General features: G+C 52.1%; 1 protein-coding gene and 1 long non-coding RNA gene across 3 annotated transcripts; one reads left to right on the forward strand and one right to left on the reverse strand.

Annotated features, from left to right (window-relative positions):
• Window positions 1–3,564: 3,564 nt before the first annotated feature.
• On the reverse strand, window positions 3,565–9,461 carry LOC123479488 (uncharacterized). Its single transcript, XR_006655126.2, has 3 exons — window positions 9,262–9,461; window positions 4,356–4,536; window positions 3,565–3,793 (listed from the first exon to the last, which is right to left on the reverse strand). It is a non-coding gene; the product is annotated as an uncharacterized lncRNA (long non-coding RNA).
• A 90-nt stretch (window positions 9,462–9,551) lies between these two features.
• Window positions 9,552–20,927, forward strand: PI16 (peptidase inhibitor 16). 2 transcript variants are annotated; one of them, XM_024557994.4, is made up of 6 exons: window positions 9,552–9,844; window positions 14,020–14,241; window positions 16,032–16,141; window positions 16,417–16,505; window positions 17,124–17,807; window positions 18,009–20,927. In XM_024557994.4, the coding sequence occupies exons 1-6, from the start codon at window positions 9,674–9,676 to the stop codon at window positions 18,128–18,130; spliced, it is 1,398 nt and encodes a 465-aa protein (XP_024413762.2). In that variant the 5' UTR covers window positions 9,552–9,673; the 3' UTR covers window positions 18,131–20,927. The 2 variants fall into 2 exon arrangements, with proteins under 2 accessions (XP_024413762.2, XP_024413763.2); XM_024557995.4 differs by having other exon boundaries at window positions 9,554–9,844; window positions 17,127–17,807.
• The last annotated feature ends 348 nt before the right edge of the window (window positions 20,928–21,275 follow it).

The raw sequence follows: 21,275 nt of genomic DNA on the forward strand, positions 1-21,275 counted from the left end.
GAGAGAGGGGACGGGAAGGAGAAAGAGGGAAGCATTAATGTGTGGTTGCCTCTCACATGCCCCCTACTGGGTACTTGGTCCACAACCCAGGCACATGCCCTGACTGGGAATCGAACCAATAAGTTCATTTTTAAAGATGGGCTGGATATAAGAGACACCGTTATGAAGACCGAGTATAGGACAGGCAGGAGACCAACGTGGCTTGAATTTTTTGTCCGGCATACATCGGCACTTCCCCATCCTGGTATCCATCCACACAGTCCCACGCATGCCATTCAGCTGCTCCCTGGTCGCCATCACCATCCCACGTTCTCACAGACACTCTTCTCTGTTCCTCGTTACCATGGTTACCTAGCCTTCAGCCAGCTGTGCAGGGGTCGGACACAAACACCCGCACAGGCTGGCCTGCTGTTGGTCGCAAAACGTTTTGGGTGGCCCTCTTGCTTGCCCAGCCACTGCCCCCACATCCTGACCTCATGTCCCTTCCCACAGGCTCCTCCACACGAGCTCCAAAAACAAGCCTGGCTCCACACTCCTAAGGAGGGCCGCTTATGTCTCGTGAGCATCCCAGAGGGGCCTGGGACAGCTGTGCTCTGTCAGAAATTCGCACCAGGAAGCCAGCAGCCCAGGGGAGGTCTGGGCCAGGTGCCCAGCCCTGCTTAGGCTAAGGGGCTCCTGGCTGCAGACTCTGGGCACTGGCTGAGTTTGGCATTTCAAGGGGCAGAGGGAGCCTCTGGTTATGACTTTGGGGCCAGGTTCTTCTTTTTGGGACAATACAATGTGGTCCCCCCTCACCACCCATGGCGGTGATCCCCTCTCTGCAGGGTCCCTCAGTCCTTATTCTGGGAACCATAAAACCCCAGGCCTGGAGATTAGCGATGCTGGCCAGCCCTGCTGGGGTGCCTGGGACCCTCCTGCCTCTTTCCACCTGCGCAGAACAGCTGCTACCTTTATCTAGTGCTGAGTGGTTGACATTCACTTTACTGAAACACCCCAGCAGTTCTCTGAGGTAGACGGTTTATATCCCATTTTACATAAGAAAACAGTGAGGTTAGGTTTAAGGGGCAGATGATTTGTTCAGCTAGTGAATGACAGTAGAGCCTGGGCGGGTCTAACCTGCTTCCTCCTCTGAACTCCGTTGTGCTGCTTTTCCCTCTTTTCCTCTGGCTCTCATTCTGTCTCCCTGTCCTTCTGTCTCCTCCTCCCAGCCTCGCTCTGCCCCTCCATCGTGTAACCTCCCTCCTCTGCTTCTCTCTCCTTGACCCATCTCCCCCACCCCCTGTCCTTCCCCCACCCAGAAACACAAAGGTGGGTTTGAGGTGCAGATACCGTGGCTTCCAGCTGAGTGAGTTCCGTGCCCTCAGGAACGCAGGCCTGCCCACTCTTAGGAGCCAGCTGCCCGGTTCCATGGTGGCTCTCTTCCCCTGAGACATGCCCCCCTCTTCAGGGGAAGACTGTGTGGAGAGGGGTCCTTGGAACTGCTCCAGAGAAAAAGAACAGGGTTCCCATGAACAGGTGTCACATCTACTTTGAGGCAAGAGCGACAAGAAGGAGGTGTTGGGGGTCGTAGGGTGATGGGTGACGGGGGAACGGGAGGCCAAGGCAGGGGAAAGCTCCACAAACCAGGAGAGTGTGAGGCGCTGTGGGGTGAAATGAGAGACGGGTCTCGGCCCCCAAGGCCCCTCACATACGCAGCATGGTGACAGCAATGCCTAGCCTTGGGGTGCGGCCAGTCCTGGATGGTTCCTCTCGTCTTTACTTCCCAACAATGCCGGGAAGTAGGAGCCTGGAGAGGTTCAGACCTGCCCAGATGGCCACAACAGGCTGTAGACGTTGCCCCGGTTGCTCAGGGCTGAAGAGAGCATGAAGCAAGATGAGAGAAACCAGATGAGGGGCAATACTTTGAATCAAGACCAGAACGCGGGGGCAGGGGGCGGGGGGGGGGGGGGCGGGGGGAGTCACAGAGATGGGGCATTGCTGCTGCCTGAAAAGCTGGTGTGAAAAACCAGGAGGGCACCTTCCAGGTGAGGGGCAGCCGGGGTGGGGGAAGAAGCACAGGCCAAATGGGCGTGCAGAAAGAAGGCCCAAATCAGACAGTCTATTCCAGCATTTTGCCTGGTCCTGATGCTGTCTGAGGCACCTGTGTGTCCTTTAAGATGCTCTCCGTGTTGCTCTTACTGGCTGCTATCCCAGGTTTGGAGTTCACTGTGGAGGAACTAAAGTAATATTTTGTGGTGACTTTTACACACTTAAGTGGCTGGGACCGGGAAAGCCAAGCTTGGGGTCGGGGGTGGACTCAGTGCCAGTGACCTTTTGTCTCCATGACAACACAGAATGTAGCAACCCACAAATCAGCCTGACCCTGACATCTAAATTCTAACCAAAGAGCAAGCTGAGCTACCATGGTGAGCATGGCAACTATGGAAAAAATATCCACAATCTAAGAAAAAGCCTTGTGCCCAAAGGTGAGTGATTCAGAGGTGTGTCCAAGACCCCAAATGGTTAGCTACCTGAGGTCTAACCCTGGGAACTGGCTGTGTGAATGATGGCACAGGTAGTTTCTGGAACACTCTGCAAACATCGGAAGCGGTAGTTATAAAGATGTGTGGCAAGTTGGAGAAATTCTTTATGATAAACGATCTGGGGAAGAAGGCAGGACCCAATACTGGCCGTGTGCTGTTGTTTCATCAAGGATGGGAAAGGGAAGATACCAGCCCCGTGCTTCGCAGACTATCAGTGGAGAGGGACCGGCTAGTTCTTATAAAACGTCCGGTTCATCAAAAAGCCAACCATTTGTAAAATGCCATAAAAATAAGTAACAAGCATATAGCCATTAAAAAAAATTCAAAACTCAACAGCAATAAAACAAACCAACCAACAAAACAATCCAATGAGAAACGAACAAAAGTCAGGAACAGACACTTCACTGCAGAGGACAGTAATGAGCTGAGCACGGGGAGAGCTGTCCACTGTCCTCGTCCACCAGGAAATGCAAACTGAACCCCAGGGAGCTCTCCCTGCACACCCGTCGCAGTGGCTGCAGCAGTGTCCTAGGGCTGCGTAAAAGAACCACACATGGAGTGTGTTAAAACTACAGAAGTGTATTCTTCTGCAGCTCCGGAGGCCAGGAGTCTGAAACCAAGGTGTGGGCAAGGCCATGCTCCCTCCACAGGCTCTAGGGAGGGACCCTTCCTGGCCTCTTCCCGCTTCTCGAGGCTGCGAGCAATCCTCCTGCTCCTTGATGTGTAGCTGTCACTCCAGTCCCTGCCTCCGTGGCCACATGGCCTTATTCCCTTGTGTCTGTGCGTCCACATGTCCTTCTTATGACAACACCAGTCACAGATTTAAGGCCCGCCCTGAACCCACAATTGCTTACCTTAACTGGATCATATCCATAAAGACCCTATTTCCAAGTAGGGTCGCATTCACAGGTACTGGGGGTTAGGACTTGAACATATCTTTAAGGGGGACATAACTCAATCCCCCAACGGGGATAAACACAAACACGTACTTCGCAGCTGGAGAGGAGTTTGCAGTTTACCGTATGACCTGGCAGTCGCATTCTCGGCGTCTATCTCGGAGAAATAAAAACTCGGTCCACACAAAAATCCGTACACACTGTTCACGGCAGCTTGATTCCTAAATAGCCCCAACTGGAAACAATCCAGACGTCTTCCACCCGGTGATGGTTAAGGAAACTGCGGCGCAGCTGCACACGGAACGCTACTCTGCCACGTGGAGGAACCGACTATGGATACACGCAGCGCCGGGCAGGTCTCAAGCGCATTCGTGCCTAGTGAAAAAGCCCATCGAGGGGTTGGTAATTAGTAGGACAAATATTAAAAGTAACCCATTAGCAGATTTTGCAAAATCTGATCTCAAAAGGTTACATGCTACATGGTCGCATTTACATAACATTCTGGAAATGATAAAACCATAGCTACGCGGAGCAGAGCTGTGGTTGCCACGGGACGGTTCGGGCTGGGGCTCTGACAGTCGAGGGGTAGCAGGAGGGCGTGGCTCTGAGTTCCGTATAGGAGTGTCCTGGTGACAAGTCTGAGATCAAGTGGCACCGAGCTACCCACACGTACACGCACACATGTACACATACACGCTCACAAACACACACGGAGTGAAATCTGGATGAGGTCTGAGATCAGTTAACAGAAAACAGGGTCAGTTTTCTGGGTTTGATATTGTACCATAGTTACAGAAGATGTCACCAACGGGGGAAGCTTGGGGGAGGGTTCCTGGGACTCTGCATTATTTTTGTGACTTTCTGTGAGTCTAAAATTATTTCAAAATAAAACATTTAAAATTAATTCTTAGAAAGACGAAATTAAAAGCAGACATACAAAATACAAGCCCCAGTTTTCAGGTCCCAGATTCCACAGACACCAGCCCACCACATCAGGAGGCTGTGGGAGTTTCTCCAGGCTCACTCCTGCTTCCTGAGCCTGCTGTGCTGAGGAGCGGTGGGGACATCCGGACATCTGGCAGAGAGGCCGGGGCTGCAGACCCCGCGGGGAGGAGCACCTGCCGAAACACCAGAAGCAAATGCTGGAGGTGGAACTCTGCCCCGGAATCCTGTCTTTATTTGCTGTGACGGAGTTCTACTGTTGTTCAAAGTGGGACTTGATCTCAAATACATAGGTGATATTCAAAAGAAAATACTCCCTCCTTCGAGTCCTGTTTATGGAGAAAAATGCAGGTGATGCCGACCACAGCCAGTCCTCCATGCGCCTGATTCTGTTCTCGCTCCCTCCCTTTCCCTCCACTAACTCCACATCTTCCATTCCTCTCTCCTCGGTCAGCTTGCCTTCGACCACCTTCTCTTTGTAGTGACAGGTCCCAGGCTCCGGCCCCACCCCGTCACTGCTCCAGGACCCCCACCCCTCGATGCTGGAAAAATCACTTTGCCTCTCTGAGCATGGGTTTCCTTGTGGGGCGACCATGAGACCCACCTCAGAACTGCCATGAGGAGTAGCTGAGACCACCCACGTGGTGAGGGAAGGGGCAGGTGCAGAGTGGGGCTCTCTGGCTGCACACCCTTGGTCCCCAAACACTCTTACTGGCTCTGGTCCTCACCAGACTTTGTTCCCAACCCACCCTCCCCTCAGGTAAACCAGGCTCCCCGCTCTCTGCCTCCCCAGTCCACAAGCCCCTGCACCAGCCCCCTACCCCTCCGAGGTGTGGACTCCCCTCCCAGCTTCCAGCCTCTGCTACAGCTTGAGGCCCTGTAAACTCTGCCCCTGATGATGATGATGATAATAAAGAATACATTCCTATCGGCTAAGTCAGTGAGCACTCGGTGCATGGCAGGCACTATCCCAGGCCCAGTCCAGGTACTGACTCACTTAATGCTCTCAGCCATCCTAGGAGATGGGCTCTGTCCTAAGTCCGATTTACAGACGAGGAAACTGAGGCCAACAGGCAGGGAAATAACTTGCCCCAATCCACCCCGCTGGTAAGCCCACGCTCTTATCCACAACGCCATATATGGTGCGGGCCTCCTGCTTCGTGACTGCAAGGACTGGGTCTGTCCTGTTCACCCAGCTCAGCACCTGGCCCGGTGGAGCTCCGAGAGCCTTGTGGAATGAATGAGTGAATGAGGGAATGAATGAGTGCTGCCCATTGTGCTAAGCCTACGAAGCCAGTTTTCCCTGCTGTAGGGAAGCCAGGCAGAGGCCATGGAGGTGACCACGCCAGGGCAGCCAGTGTCTGCCCTGCCCAGGGGGCGTCTGAGAACTGTCCTTCCCACTGCCGAGTCCAGCACCTCCCAGGCCAGCACTTTACCTCCCTGGGAAGTCCGTGTTTTCTTCTAAGTCTTCTTATTTAAACCTCAAGGCCAAACTATCACGGACCCACTAAGTTCTGTCCGCAGAGGAAATTTCGGGATCCATCTCACAGCTTCAGCAGCCGAACACCCTGGGAAGCTGCCCCGTGGCCCGGGCCGCAGGTCTCATCTGCTCTCTCTCAGGCATCTCTCCTCCACTCTGATCTGTTCCCAGTAGCTTCTCCCCCTCCCCAGACAACAACCCGTTTTCCTGAACTCTTCTAATTCTCTCCCACGCTATGCTCCCCTCTGCCTTTCTTTTTCCCCTTTATCAGCTATTCATTTATTTCCTTAACTGTTTCAAATATAGTTACTTGAAAGTCTTCCGGATTGTTCTATCTCAAGCTTTGGAGACAGAAGTCCTCCTGTTTGTGTTACATGCTACTCTCGCAGTAGCTCAGTTCCTCGTGTGTTTTATAAGTTCTGATTGTGAGCTGGAACCTGGGGATCTCTTCCCCTCCTGGATGGCCCACGCGGCCTGGGCTGTGGAAGCTCCCTCCTGCTGAAATTACCTCCCCACCCTCAGTTACCTCCCCGGACCAGCTGAGGAATCCCCAGGTTGCTGCTGCTGCTGCTGCTGCTGTTATTATTATTATTATAAAACATCTACAACCTAAAATGTACTATCTTAACCATTTCACGTGTACAGTTCAGTGGTATTAAACACATTCACACTGTTGTGTGACCATCATCACATCCGTTTCCAGAACTTTTTCATCTTCCCCAACTGAAACGCTGTACCTATTCAAAAAGTAACTCATTTCCCTGTCCTCCACCCCCAGAAAACCACCACGCTCCTTTCTATCTCTGTGAATTTGACTGCTCCAGGTCCTCCGAAACATGGGATCATTGAACATTTGTCCTCTTGTGTCTGGCTCATTTCCCTGAGCGTAATTGTCTTCGGGGTCCAGCAGGGTTGCAGCATGTGTCGAATCTCCTTCTGTTTAAAGTCTGAACACTATTCCACGGGATGCAGAGACCACACTCTGTCCATCCACTCATTCATTGCTGAGCATTTGCATCATTTCCGCCTCTTGGCTATTGGGACTAGTGCTGCTACGAACATCGGTGTGCAGGTACCTGTTCACATCCCTGCTTTAAATTTGTTGGGTATATACCCAGAAGGGGAATTGCTGGGTCACAGGGTAATTCTGTTGAATTATTTGAGGAACCACACTGTTTCCCACAGTGGCTGCATCATTTCACATTCCCAAGAACAATTCACAAGGGTTCCAGCTTTGCTATACCCTTGCCAACACGTGCTAATTTCTGGGTGGTTTCCGGTGTTTTGTAACAGTCACCCTAATGGATGTGGAGTGATGTCTGTCTCACTGTGGTTTTGATTTGTCACTAGTCCTAATGACTAGTGACATCGAGCATCTTTTTCATGTGCCTTTTGGCCACTTCTATATCTTCTTTGGAGAAATGTCTGTTCCAGTCCTTTGCCCAGTTTTTAATCAGGTTGTTTGGGGTTTTTTTGTTGTTGAGTTGTAGTTCTTGATATAATCTGGAGATTAATCCCAAACCAGATCTATCATTTGAAAATATTTCCTCCCATTGCATGAATTGCCTTTTCACTCTGTTGATTGCATCCTTGAGACACCCAACTTTTTCATTTTAAGTCCAATTTATCTACATTTTCTTCCAGTGCCTATGCTTTGGATGTCCTATCCAACAAATGTTTGCCAAATCCAATGTTATAAAGCTTTTTCCCTATGTTTTCTTCTAAGAGTTTGGTAGATGTAACCCTTATGTGTAGTTCTTTTATCTTTGTAAGTGAATTTTGAAGATGATACAGAGAAAGGGCCCAACTTCATTTTTTTGCATGAGAATATACAGTTTCCACAACCCAATTTGTTGAAAAGACTGCCTTTAAGTGGTCTTGGCCAAAACCGCACTGTTCTGATTACTGTAGCTTTGTAGTAAGTTTTGAAATCAGGAAGTGTGAGACATGCAAGTTTGCTTTTCTTTCTCAAGATTGTTTTGGCTACTTGGGGTTTCTTGACATTCCATGTGATTTTTGGAGGGTGGATTATTTTTATTTCTGCAAAATATCATCATTGGAATTTTGATAGGGATTGAATTGAATTGATAGATTGCTTCGGGCAGTATTAAAATTTCTAATCCATAAAAGTGAGATGTCTTTCCACTTACTTTTATCTTCTTTAATTTCTTCCAGCAATGTTTTGTACTCTTTAATCTATAAGTCTTATGCTTCCTTGGTTAAGGTGACTTCTAAATATTTTATTCTTTTTATTGCTATTGTAAATGGAATTTTTTAAATAATGTATTTCTTCAAACTTTCAATGGCTTTATTTTTTAATTTATTGATTTTTAGAGAAAGAAGGGAGGGGGTGGTGTGGAGAGAGAGACATCAACTTGTTGTTCCATATGCGTCCTCACTGGCCATCAAACCCGTGACCTTGGCATATGGGGCAACACCCTAACCAACCGAGCTACCCAGCTTGGGCTGGAATTATTTTCTTAATTTTCTTTTTGGATCGTTCATGGTTGTGTATAGAAACACAGCTTATTTTGTGGGTTGATTTTGTATTGTGAAACTTAGCTGAATTTTTAAATCAGTTCTAATAGTTTTATTTGTTTGTGCTTGAATCCAAGTTATTTCGTTTTTCTTTTGTTTTTACTCAGAAGCCAGAGCATTGAAGGGTTTTCTTGCCATCTTCCAAAGCCAGTAAGCAGGGTTTTCCTCGGTCCCCATTCACAGAGAGTGTGGGCTTCAAGGGCCCCAGCTGAACCCAGTAGTACTGGTTCCAGCTTCCTACCTCATGAAGGCCAGGACCTCAGTCCCTGCCCCTGCATGGACATTATGGCACCAGTGCTTGACGTCTGGGCTCCTCTGCCTCCCAGGGCTTCCCCGCGGAGCTTCTGCTGCATCAGCTCACTCGCCCCCCTGCTTTTCTGCTCTCTGGATTTCAAAGAGGCACATTCTATTCTCTACATGTTCAGAGCAGCAGTGGTCCCAGCATCCCACTTCCAAACGAGCACCTCGAGCACATGCATTCACAGAGGGCGCACGAAAGCCAAAATTTTCTCCATCGTGAAAAGCCCTATTACAGGATACAGCTCAAGTGGGAAACACCTCAGTCCCTCCTCCAAGGGCAAGAACGCTGGCTCCCCATGGTGCTGGGTGCCAGCCAAGTTCGCCCACGTGGGTGGTTGTTGTCTACTGTTACTGAGGGCCTACTATGTGCCAGATACTGTACTGGGTGCTTGATATACATTCGATCTCATTTAATCCTCCTTCCAGCACTATGAGGGAGGTATTATTATTGTCACCGATTCAGCTGAGAAAATTGCCAAAAGCACAGATAGCAAAGAAGCAGAACCAAGATTCAGACTTAGTTTGGCTCAGCCTTTACCAGAGACCTCCGGTGCTCCTCCATCCTTCCACAAGTTACCTGTACCTTTCTCGTCTTGTCCAGTCCTCTGGGGATGGGGTCCATGCGGTTTCCTTCCTCTTCTCTGTCCTCAGCACCCACTGGGTGTGACCTCTGCAGAGGTTACTGTGCTTTTGCCCCTGGAGGACCTGTCCACAGCTCTGGAGGGACTGCGGCACTCACACAGCTCTTGGCCTGAGCCCCTGTTACTGAGAGAAAGGAAGCTTTTGCCAAGGACTCGGAGGAAGTTCAACGCTGGGAGTGAACTCAACCCTGGTCAGGACCCAAGCACCCAGCCCTCCCTGAGACACTGTGTGAGCCGGGCTGGGCCTCCAGACGGCCCCTCCCGCCGCCCCAGCCAGGGTGGTGCTTGTGTGGGAAGGGCTTTAAATCTAGCTGCCAGACCCCTGGGCGGGATAGGCAGAGAGGTCTGGCCACCATGCACAGCACCCACGGTCTCCTGGCGCTTCTGCTGCCGCCACTGCTACTGCTGGTGGCCACCACAGGCCCTGCCAGAGCCCTCGACGATGAGGAGAGACATGTGATGGTCAAGCTGCACAACCTCTACCGTGCCCAGGTGTCCCCATCGGCCGCCAACATGCTGCAAATGGTGAGTGTGGCCAGATGCACCCACCTGCCAGGATTGAAGGGGAGCTGCACAGGGCCCTCCGCTGATCCCTCCCACCCCTTAGCTGAAGCTATCACAGGGACTCACCTCTCAGGTCAGCAACAGAGTCTCTGACACTGTATGATTCACAGGTCTTCATAAACAGCCCCTCACACAGATGAAGAAACAGGCTCAGAGGGACAGGCTGGTCCTTTAGGGGCTTGCGGATCACTCAGCTGATAGAGCCAGGCCTGGATACCCCAGCTTCCCACTCCAATGACCCCTTCCTTCCCCGCACTTCCTAAAATGCAGGTGCCCCTGGGAGGGGGACATCTGGTGACAACAGTCTTTTAGATACCCTCCAAGGACACAGCAAGAGAAAACAGGGCAGCAGGATGGGACGGGGCACCTGGGGTAGGAGGGAGGTGCTGAGGAGGTGGGGTGAGCACAGGAAGCAGCAGCGGAAGCAGTGAGAACTCTGGACCACACGGCTCAAATCTGTCTTGCCTCTTGCCCACCTGCAGGACCCATGACTTAGGGTGAGCCCCTTAACCCAGTAAGGACCCTCAGTTCCTCATGTGTAAAGTGGGGTTATAATTAGGGTTATATACATGTATATATCTCAACATAATTGGAGTTACATATATATCAGTATATATCTATGAATGTCATAGACATATATCGAGTGGGGGGGACGAAATCTCAGCTATATATGTATGTGTGTGTGTGTGTATAGTAGGATATATTTACATGAAGTTTAAAATGTAAAAAATACTATTGTGTACAAGCAGTGCCACCTGCGGAAGTAGTGAACATACACGGACATGCCTACAGGTGACAGAAGCCAGGTTGGGGGGGTGGCTACTTCTGCCAGGGAGGGAGAGTTATCTGTGGCAGTGTTAGAGGCAAGATGCTTAGGGGCAGGGTGTTCACGGCCAGGATTAAAAGAGGTAAAGCGAGGAATTCACCCCTTCCTGCCCTCTCTGAGGGTTAGACTGGCCCATCCCCTCCAGCCACCATCGGGTGGCCCGGAGGGATGAGGGGCAGTGTCCAGGGAGCCCTATCTGGTGCCCAGGGCAAGGTCGCACCTGGGGGACATAGCAGTGAGCCTGGGGGTCCAAGACTGGAGTTTTAACGGCCACGTTTGCTCTGGCAAAGTGACTCTGCTGTGTCCCTTTAACGTCAAAGGCCTCTGTTTCCTGACCTATCACGTGGGGCTCAGCAGGATGACATATGAGAAGATCTTGGAGGGGCTCTACAGACACACACAGCACACACCCCCCGCATTTCAAGCCCTGTCGGCCTGGGCGACCAGGGACGGCAGACACAGCTCAGGAGCCCGGCACCAGCTCTGCTGACAAATCCCCGACTGATGCCTGGAACTCGCTGTTGGGTCTCAGTTTCTCCATCTGTGGATCCTTAAAGCCCTAGAGCCTTGCTGGCTGAGGCTGGGAGCTACACAGGCTGGGAGCTGCTTTGCCCTCAGAGATGGGCCTCAGGGGTGGGCAACGTTCTGGAAAGCAGTTCAGGTATGCTGCTGCCTGGTGGGAACAAGGCTCCGGGGCAACCTCAGCAGTGGTAAATGCAGCCTCTGAAGCCAGATGGCCTGGGTTCACATCTTAACTTTGTCATTTATTAGCTGTGTGACCTCAGTCCCATTACTTAACCTCTCTGTGCCTCAGCTTCCTCATCTGTAAACTGGGCAGGATAACACCTTCCTTGTAGGGTGGTTGTAAAGATTAAGAGTGAATATGTGCAAAGCCCTTAGAATAGTGCCTGAGAATTAGTAAGCGCTCAGTAAGTGTTTGATTAACCAGAAGAAACGATCGTGGCTGAGGCAGGTGGGGGTTATCGCGGACTCACCCCTCTCCCTCAGCCTCCACGTCTAATCATCACCACTCGTACCTCCCAGAAGCTTCAGTTTTCTTTGAATCCTCCTCTCGGCCCCCATCTCTTTGGCACAAGCCTGGTTCAGTCTTTCCTTTCTTCTCTCAAGAACTCCTAGATCAGCCTCTACCTGCTTCCTCAGTCTCTGGCCTCCTACCAGAATAAATGATCCAACACACAGGCCTGACCCTCCCTGCTCAAAACCCTTCACTGGCTCCCACTGGCTCCTAGGGCCTCAGGATAAACCTCTGACCCCTGAGAAGGTTCTCTCTGTGTGTCTGGCCCCTGCCTGCCTCTCTAGCCTCCTCTCCTGCCCAGTTTCTCCTTCAGGAACTGCTTGTCCTTCCCCCAGCCAAGACACTGCTTCTCACCTCCATGCCTTTGCTCATGCAGTGCCTTCTGCTGGGGATGCCTCTCCCCTCTCCACCTGGCCAATGCCTCGTCTTTTAACACTTAGCTTACTGTCTCCTTCTGCACCTTCAGGTTGGGCTAAATAGCCCTTTGTTGCCTCTGTAATATCCATTGCGTATCTGTCATTTGTCACATGATTGCCCAATTATTGGCTTATGATAATGTGAATCTGGGCTTCTCGGTCCTTGATTTCTCAGTCTGACATGGTGCCTTAGACTGTTGAATGAATGAATGAGTGAGTGAATGAGTGAATGAATGGACTTTTTGTCACTTGGTGACCATTTGGCCAATGTGGGCGGGTGCCATGACTCCTGAAACTCCCCAAGGGTCTCTGAACCACTGAGAAGCCTTAAGACCCAAAGCAATGACTCTGTAATAGTGGGACCCCAGGCACCTAGTCAGGATGGAAATGACAGCCGGGCTCGGTGGAGGAGATCACTTTAAGCAGGGCTCTGTCTCCGTCATCAACAGCTGGCAAATACCTGCTGAGTGCCAGCACTGTGCCAGACGGCGGGGCGACGTCACAGCCCTACCCCAAAGGAGCTTACAGTCTGGTGTGGAGCCCAGCGGGTCATCCACACACCCTAATTCCCGCCCCAGCACCCAGCCCCTTTACCACTTTCTAGCTCCCACTACTGCCAGAGTGTGACAGAACCTCAGGGACCAGTGTTTGGGGACAAAGAGGCCCAGAGAGGGAAAGGGATTCACCCAAAGTCACATCAGCGGGGCTGTTCCAGCCCAGTGCTCCCATCCACACCCCAGGCAGCTGCTACTGAGAACCTCGAGTGGGTGGGGAGTGGGTGTGGACACACGGCCTCCTCCCCTCAGAGTCACCCAAACCCTTGGTGCCTTATGGGCTGCCTGGCTCCCACAGCTGGATGGGTCCCCAGAGGGTGGAGCAAGAGTTTCGACCAGGCACTCCATTTCCAGGAGAGGCCAGGACAAAGTTTGATGGGATCCAGGCCTCCCTCCTCAACCCCTTTGGTCAGACACCTTGTTAATCCCTCTTCCCCCCGCCACACACACACACACACACACACACACACACACACACACACACACACACACACACACGGAACCTGCCTCCCCAGCCAGGAACGCAGAGCCTCAGAGGCCCTGGGCCTAAAATGCTATCCTCTGGCTGTCACACCTCAGGTCCCCACTGGAGAAGACTGCCTTTGGGACTGGACAGCTCTTCGGGCCACCGAGGCTCTGAAAAGAGGCCTCTCAGTGAGAGTCACACAGAGACCAATTTTTTTGGGGGGTGGGAGAGGTTTTCTGTTGACAAGAAGTGAGAGCACTTGGGAAGAGCATGCAGGAGGGGAGCCTGCTGCTGGCGAAGCCGTGGAGGCTGGGCTACCCCAAGGGGAGAGTGGGAGCTGAGAGGACTGCTGACCCCAAGTCAGATGTACGCATGGTGGGTGGGGGAGGGGAATGGCTGATAAACAGCCCCACACCTCACTGGACATCTTGTGGTCTTCAGAGCAGTTGAGGCAGCCCTGGGAGGTAGGCAGGGCGTCACTGCCCACCTTTCACTTAGATACTAATATTAATTAATAGTAACATTATTACAAATATGATCTCATTCCCTTCTCCCAACACCCTGAGAATTCAGAAAGGTTAGGCAATCTGTACAAAATCACACAGCTGGTGAAGCGTCCCAAGTCTGGCTAACTTCACGGCCTGGGGTGGCGCCCTCTGACCTCCCTACAGTAGCCCACCAGCAGCGGAGACCTGTTCTGGATCAGAGCCAGGAGTCACTCAGCTAGCGAGGGACTCCTCCCGTCTCTGTCCAGAATTGTGGGCATCCTTACCTTCCTCCCCCGACCCCCTCTTCCACCTCCACTGGGCCTGAGGTGTCCCCACCTTCCTCCCCGCAGAGGTGGGACGAGGAGCTGGCCGCCTTCGCCAAGGCCTACGCTCAGCAGTGCGTGTGGGGTCACAACAAGGAGCGCGGGCGGCGCGGCGAGAACCTGTTCGCCATCACGGACGAGGGCATGGACGTGCCGCGGGCGGTGGAAGAGTGGTACCTCGAGCGGGAGCACTACAACCTCAGCGCCGCCAACTGCGAACCGGGCCAGATGTGCGGCCACTACACGCAGGTGCGAGGCCGGCGGGCGCGCGGGGGGCGGGAGCACACAAGCCGGGGCAGGGCCACCCGTCCGGTCACCTCCCGGGTGTGCCCTTGTCCACCCTCTAGGCCCCCTTAGATCCTTCATAAAAATCGTCTTTGCACAGCTGTTAATGGCTGTGCAGGCCTCTGATGAAGTCTGCTTCCCATTTTCAGCTCAGACTGGTTAAAAACCACAGCGGGAGAAGCGAGGCTGCCCGCGGGGGGGCTCCTGGTACTGAGAGGGGCCTAGTTAGGTGTCTCAGAGCCGTGTCCTGAACGGCACTTACAGTATCAGGAGGTCCTGGCGGAGCCCTAAGCAGTCCTGTCCCCTGCCTTAAGTCAGCTTGTGCCCCAGCAGTAAGTGTCCCCCTCCACCCCCCATCTTCTCTCACTGTCCCTCTTCTGTCATTGCGCATAGCGCGTACGTTGCTGCTTCCAACCTGCCAAGGACAAATAAAGAGAATAAACAGTTTTGTTTGTTTAATTTTTCTTCTGCTTTTAAACACTACGTGTAAATAAGGGCCAGTCATCACGAAGGGAGGGCTTCAGGGAGTCCCCTGAAAGCAGCCACTTTTCGCTTACGTTGGGATTCCCGCTGCATTTTGAAAGTTTGCGTTTGCAGATGAGAAGTGTTCGGGTGTGTGGGGGTTACCATTAGCGTTACTGAATTGTTTTTTCCTCTTCCTAATGCTTATTTGTTGTTCAACAATGACACAAAGGCAAGTTTTATTTTTTTAAAGACAAAAATAGGCCAACCATCTTCCCACCCAAATCCACCGATTTGATTTTCCAGTGCCTCATTTGAGTGATATTTTTAGTGCTAATTTTTAGGGCAGGAAATCCCAGCATCACCCACACAGATCAGGAAGTTGTGAGGGAACGGCAGTCCCCCCTCTGCCCCTTGCCACCTCTCACACCCCCTCCGCACCCCCATCTTCCACAGTGATTGATGTCAGAGCCCAGCAGAAGTGGGTCTGCCCTACCTCCACCCCAGGGTTCTCCAGGGCTGAGTGGACATGCACTCGGTCATTTCTGCTGGGAGATGGTCAACAATGGGGGACCCTCAGCCGACATAAGCAGAAAGATCCTGGTCCTGGAGGGTGTGCAGAATTAACAGCCAGGGCCAGGTCTCACACACACACTGGCCTCGGACTGTGTGAGTCCTGGGCAGACTGGTCCTAGAAATAGCAAGGGGAGCTGCTGGTCTCAGCCCATGGCTGTGCACACAGGCTGTTTTGACTTTTTAAGTTTTATACTTAAGATACAACCCCTTCCAGCAGCTAGGAGACCCACACTTAGAGACGGCAGAGCAGGTCCCTGCTTACTTGTGATTTGGGGAAAGTTCCCCTTCCAAAATGGCTCCTCCTGTTCGCTTCCTTGGATGCTGCTTGTTGCTGATGTTTAAGATTCTCCCATCTGTTTCCTTTTGATATACACCTTGTTTAAAATGCAAAAAAGCCTCTCGGAACAGCCCGCAGGAAGAATTCATGAGAGATATCAAAAGGGAAGGTTTTCAGAGGAAGAGGGGCCTCGTGAAATAGTGGTTGGCAGGGGAGAGAGTCTGTTCCAGACGAATTCCCCTCCCACCCACCTCCCCGGCCCCCCCGACCCCCCACCCCCCAGTTCGGCGTTTTCTCCTTAAGCTGTTTGTCCTCAGGAGCTGCGATCTCATTGGCCACAAGGACTGTTCCTCTCCCCACCTGTACAAGACTAGGACAGAGACACGGTGCCGGGCAGTCCCACCCCTGCTGAACTGTTGTTGGGTTTGCCCTCCTTCAGGTGGTCTGGGCCAAGACAGAGAAGATTGGCTGTGGCTCCCACTTTTGTGAGAAGCTCCAGGGTGTAGAGGAGACCAATATCCATTTGCTGGTTTGCAACTATGAGCCCCCGTGAGTCCGAGGGAGCCCTACTGGTGGGCTGAGCAGAGGGGAAGCTGGGTTAGACACAGTCTAAGACACGGGAGGGGGATCATCTGGAGCCTATGCCCTATACCCTTGGGGGACCTGGGAGGGCACCTCTAGGAGTCTGCTCTTGTGGGCCCAGCAAGGTAGTTGGGGGCAAGTAAGACCCAGGGGCACTTCCGGTCTAGGTGTGTATGAGGGCTAGGGTCAGGGGTCGACAGGGCTCCCCCCCCAACCCCTAGCATTCTCCTGGCCTCCTGCAGGGGGAACGTGAAGGGGCAGAGGCCCTACCAGGAGGGAACTCCGTGTTCCCAATGTCCCTCCGACTACCGCTGCGAGAACTCCCTCTGTGGTGAGTTGGGGTTGGGGTGGGGAGGGAGAGGAAAAAGGAGGGGACACCAACCGGATGGTCTGGAGGCTCCCGCGGCTCCTGATCGTGCGTGGACAGGGGAGGGGTCGGCGGGATGCGATGTCCTGGGGCCCTGGGCCGTCCCACCCATCCGGGTTCCCAAATCCGTTTTGCCCTCCTGCACAGCCACTTTGGCGCCCAGTCAGTCATTCTGAGTGACTGGATTTCAACCCTCGAAGCAGAAGGTAGCAGAAAGTCAGGCTGCGCTGGTGGGCGTGGTCAGACGAGGAAAGCCCGGGGTGGGCGGGGCCGATTAGTGGGAGTGATCAGAAGGACTCGAATGGGCGTATTAGGAACTGGAACCCAGCTGGAGACGTGCTCTGAAAAAGTGGAAGTGCAAGCGCAGAGATCGGAAGACTTGGACAAGGAGGTGGATGGAGGAACAACTGTGTCGATCAGAAGAAATAACATTTAGTATCAATGGGGGACATATTCGCTGGAGAGGGTGTATGCGTGTTTGTGTGTCTCTATAAGATATTTGGTTGCCTCACCTGGATTGGGGTGGGGTGAGAGATATGGGGTCCTGCTTGAAGCACTAATGCCAGGCCTTGTTTCTCTTAGCAGAACCCATCAGTGGCTCAGAGGAGGCTAAAGAGTTGCCTCAACCGGTAACTGAGACCCTGTCTTCCCTGGCAACTGAAGCCCCAACCTCTACAAAAGGGGGTATCTCTTCTTCTTCCTTAGCAAAAGAAAGTCCATCCTTGTTGGTAACAGAGGTCTCAGGCACCCTGACAACCAAGGCTCTACTTGCTGTAGAGACCGATGCCCCATCTTCCCTGGCAACGGAAGGCCCGCCCTCCATGGTAACCAAGGCTCCTCTTCCCTTAACAAGTACTAAGGTCCCCTGGTCTTTGGAAACTCACAGTTTGTTGTCCTTGGATAAGGAGCCAGCTACCTCCCCCAAGTCGACCAATGATCCCATCCTCAAATCGGTAGACAAAGAGTCCAGCAAGACAACAATGCCCTCCAGGAGCCCAGAGAGTTCTCTGCACCTCAAGGTGTCCCTCACAGAGACTCAGGAGCTGCTGCCCCACCCCCAGGGGGAGGGGCACACTGAGGCCCAGTTGCCTTCTTCCAGTGAGGTCGCAGCCTCAGTTTTTCCAGCCCACCATGAGCCAGGTGAGCTGCAGGCCACACTGGACCACATGGAGCACACTTTCTCCAAGTCCCTGCTCAACTTCTCCAATACCTCTACCACCGCTGATGACATGGGTGGACGAATCCTGGCCCTGCAGTCCTTGCCAGGTAAAGCCTCTAGCATCTTACCTTCCCTCCTGACTCCACATTGTCAACACTCCGTCCCCAGTGTAGGTGGTCAGGGCATGCACCCTCTGAATAGGGGTTTCCTCCCTGGATGCTGGGCCCCTATTTGCATGCCTGGGGGGTGGGGGTGGGGGTCAGGAAGAACTATCTCTAGGCTGAGGCAATCCCTCTTCTTTCCTACAGGTGCAGAGGACCCTGAAAAGCCTGTAATCCATTCAGGGATGAACTTGGGCCCTGGTCGCATCTGGGGCCCTCTCCTGGGTCTGCTACTACTGCCTTCCCTGGTGTTGGCTGGAATCTTCTAAAGGGGTCACCACTCAAAGGCAAGGCCTGGTGGGGGGGATCCTGGCCTCGTGCTCATTCTGGATTGTTTTTCTCTAAGAGACCCCAGCTTCCTGGACAAGGCCTGCTCTGTGGCCGAGCAGCCCCTTCACCCAGCTTCTGGCCAGACTCCAGGCCAGTGCCAATCCCTGGCACTGTCCCAGGAAAGCCTATGCCTCTGGGGTGGCCTCCCCCAGCTAGCTGCAGTCTGTTCTGAGCAGTGTCTCTGCGGCCCTGGTCCTGGTCTTCTAGGGACAGAAGACCTCAGGGCTTCCCAGGAACTCCCTGGCCTCTTCCTGGATCCTGGGCTGTTCCCAGGTGTGCCTTCCTAGGGTAAGGAGTTCAGCTGTCCTCTGCCATCTCTCCCACCCTGTCCCCAGACCCCCTAATAAAATATGCTTCTTGGCTGGAGGCCCTCTGGAAGGGAAAAGCTACAGGGCATGTGGCTCACCCAGCCGTCTTGGCTTGGCTGGCGGTGAGCGAAGGCTGCTGCCTGATAACTGCACATCTGGCCTGGACCCCTCCTGCCCCTCCTATGTCGATCCAGGTGGGCAGGTGGGGATTCTGGGGAGATAGATACCTGCTTGCCTGGGCTGGGACTTACTGTCTATGCAAGGTGGAGGGTTCTCCCTGGGTGCCTTCCTCTCCCTAGACTTGCTGAGTAGCTGGTGGGGGTGGGGTGGGGTGAGGGGCAGATGGACAAGCCCCACCTGGTGGGGTCCTATGGGGGGAAGGCAGAGACCAGGAAAGGGAAGCAGCTCCAACTCCTGACTAAGAGTGCACAGTCTCCATGTTTGCAAAGGGAGGGTGGCCCTGAAGAGGCTCAACACTTCCCCCTGCCAACCTGTGGCACCTGCTCCTTCTCACATTCCCTCTGTCCCCAAACAACTCCATTTAGTTCTTTGGGGCACCCTTTCTTTCCTTCCTATACCACCCCCCCCACAAATCTTCAGGTTGCTGGCATGGAGGGGAAAGGCCAAAGGAAGGCAAGGGTGCCTGGTGACTCCCAGCCCCAGGAGTCACCAGCAGGGCCAAATTGGGTTCGGGGCCCAGAGTCAAGGGGTAGCACAACCGTCTCTTCAGAGGAATGCTGCTACCCAGGCCCACCTGGTACACAGATCAGAAACGTAGCTCTGGCCTGGCTTTGCTAAACCTTAGTAACTGGAGGGGTCCTGAGAACGATTCTGGAGTCCCCCTCCACTTCCAACACCCAGGACTGCCCACAAGCGAGTGGGGCAGAACAGCACAACTGTGTGTGTGTGTGTGTGTGTGTGTGTGTGTTAGTAGACAACTGAGGACGACTTGGGGCCAAGCTGGGGTTGGCAAGGGGCAGAGGGACGGTCTCTAGGCCAAAGGCAGTGTCAGCACACAGGAAGCATTCAAGTCAGGCCAAGGCTGCGCGCCTTCCATGTATGTGTATGATATGATATAATGTAACTCCATTAAGATAGAACTCATATGACATTAAATTCACTCATTTAAATTGTACCCCTCACCCCCGACTGGTGTGGCTCAGTGGGTTGGGTATCTTCTTGCAAAGCAAATCGTCGCTGGTTCCGCTCCTGATCAGGACACAGGCCTGGGTTGCAGGTTCCATCCCATTTGGGGTACGTGTGAGAGGCAACTGATGAATGTTTCTCTTTGATTCCCTCCCTCTTTCTCCCTCCACTCCCCTCTCTCTAAAAATAAATCGTACCACTCAGTGGCTTTAAGTGTATCACAGGGCTGCACAGCCGTCAGCCACCGTCAACTCTGACACATTTCCACCAGCCCCCTCCCCCCAAAACCCCATAAGTCAATGGTCTCTCCCCTTTTCAACATTTTCTCTCATTCTGTGGCTGTCTTTCCAATTTTTGTTGATGATATATATCTTTTGAACACGTTTTAAATTCTGACAATGTCCAATTTACTGATTTTTTTCTCATTTTGTTCCTTGTACTTTCTGATGTTATAGCTAAGAAACCAGTGCCCAGTCCAAGGTTGCAAAGACTTATGCCTATGTTTCCCTCAAAGAGTTTCATGTACATTTAAGTCTTTGACACATTTTTAGTTAATTCTTTATGTGGCATAAAATGGGAATCCAACCTCATTCTTATGCATGTACACACCCCACCGCCCCAGCACCTTTCACTGAAGATTATTCTCCCCCATCTAATCGTCGCTGCCCTTGTCAAGACCAGTCAAAATAAAAGTCAGCGTGTATCTCTGGACTCTCGCTCCTGTCTCACTGGTCTGCATGTCTGTCTGTATGCCGGTACCACACCATCTTGATTACTGTAGCTTTGTGGTGAGTTCTGAAATCAGGAAGTGCAAGCCCCCCAACTTTGTTCTTCTTCAAGATTGTATAGGCTATTCTGGGCCCCTTGAATTTCCATATTAATTCTAGGATCAGCTTGTCAAATTTCTGTAAGGTCAGCAGAGATTTTAATAGGGTGGGTGCAATCTGCCATCTTAACTGTTAAGCCTTCCAATCCGTGAACAGAGGATGTTTTTCTATTCATTTAGTTCTCCTTTAACTTCTTTCAACAATGTTCTATAGTTTTCAAAGTGGAAGTTTTCCAGTCCTTTCATTAAACTTGTTCATAAGTACTTTGATATTTTTGATGCTATTGTAAATAAAATTACTTTCCTTTTCACTTTGTTCAATTGCAAGTGTACACAAGTACAATTGATTTTTGCATATAGATTTTGAATCCTACAACTTGCTGAATTCACTTATTGTAAAGTATTTTTAGTGGATTCCTTAGGGTTTTTTATATATAAGATCTTGTTATCTACAGAGACGGTTTTAGTTCCTCCTTTCTGATCAGAGAACGTTTCCCGTGCCGACCTGCCCCCGCTAGCCCCTCCAGTGCAGTGTTAAGCAGCAGCAAGAGCAGACATCTTTTTCTTGTCCCCGATCTTAGGGGGAAAACGTTAGGTCTCTCACCATTCAGTGTTTTTTGTGGGGCTTTCATACTTACCAGGTTCTATCACTGATCGGGGTGAGGAAGGTCTCTCTTCTTAGGTTTTTGAATGTTTTTTATCATTAAGGGTATTGAATTCTGCCAAAATTCCTCTTTGGTGTCTACTGAGGTGATCCTATGGCTTTTGTTCCTTATGCATGGATAAAAGTGTATTACGCTGATT

The sequence above is a fragment of the Desmodus rotundus genome, chromosome 11 (assembly GCF_022682495.2).
Source record: "Desmodus rotundus isolate HL8 chromosome 11, HLdesRot8A.1, whole genome shotgun sequence".
Taxonomy (NCBI): Eukaryota; Metazoa; Chordata; class Mammalia; order Chiroptera; family Phyllostomidae; genus Desmodus; species Desmodus rotundus.

Excerpts from the sequence above, each read along its gene's own strand:
- PI16 (XM_024557994.4), top strand. The coding sequence starts at position 9,674 with ATGCACAGCACCCACGGTCTCCTGGCGCTTCTGCTGCCGCCACTGCTA. Across the intron at positions 9,845-14,019 it reads CCGCCAACATGCTGCAAATG|AGGTGGGACGAGGAGCTGGC; the intron begins GTGAGTGTGGCC and ends TCCTCCCCGCAG. Across the intron at positions 16,142-16,416 it reads GTTTGCAACTATGAGCCCCC|GGGGAACGTGAAGGGGCAGA; the intron begins GTGAGTCCGAGG and ends GGCCTCCTGCAG.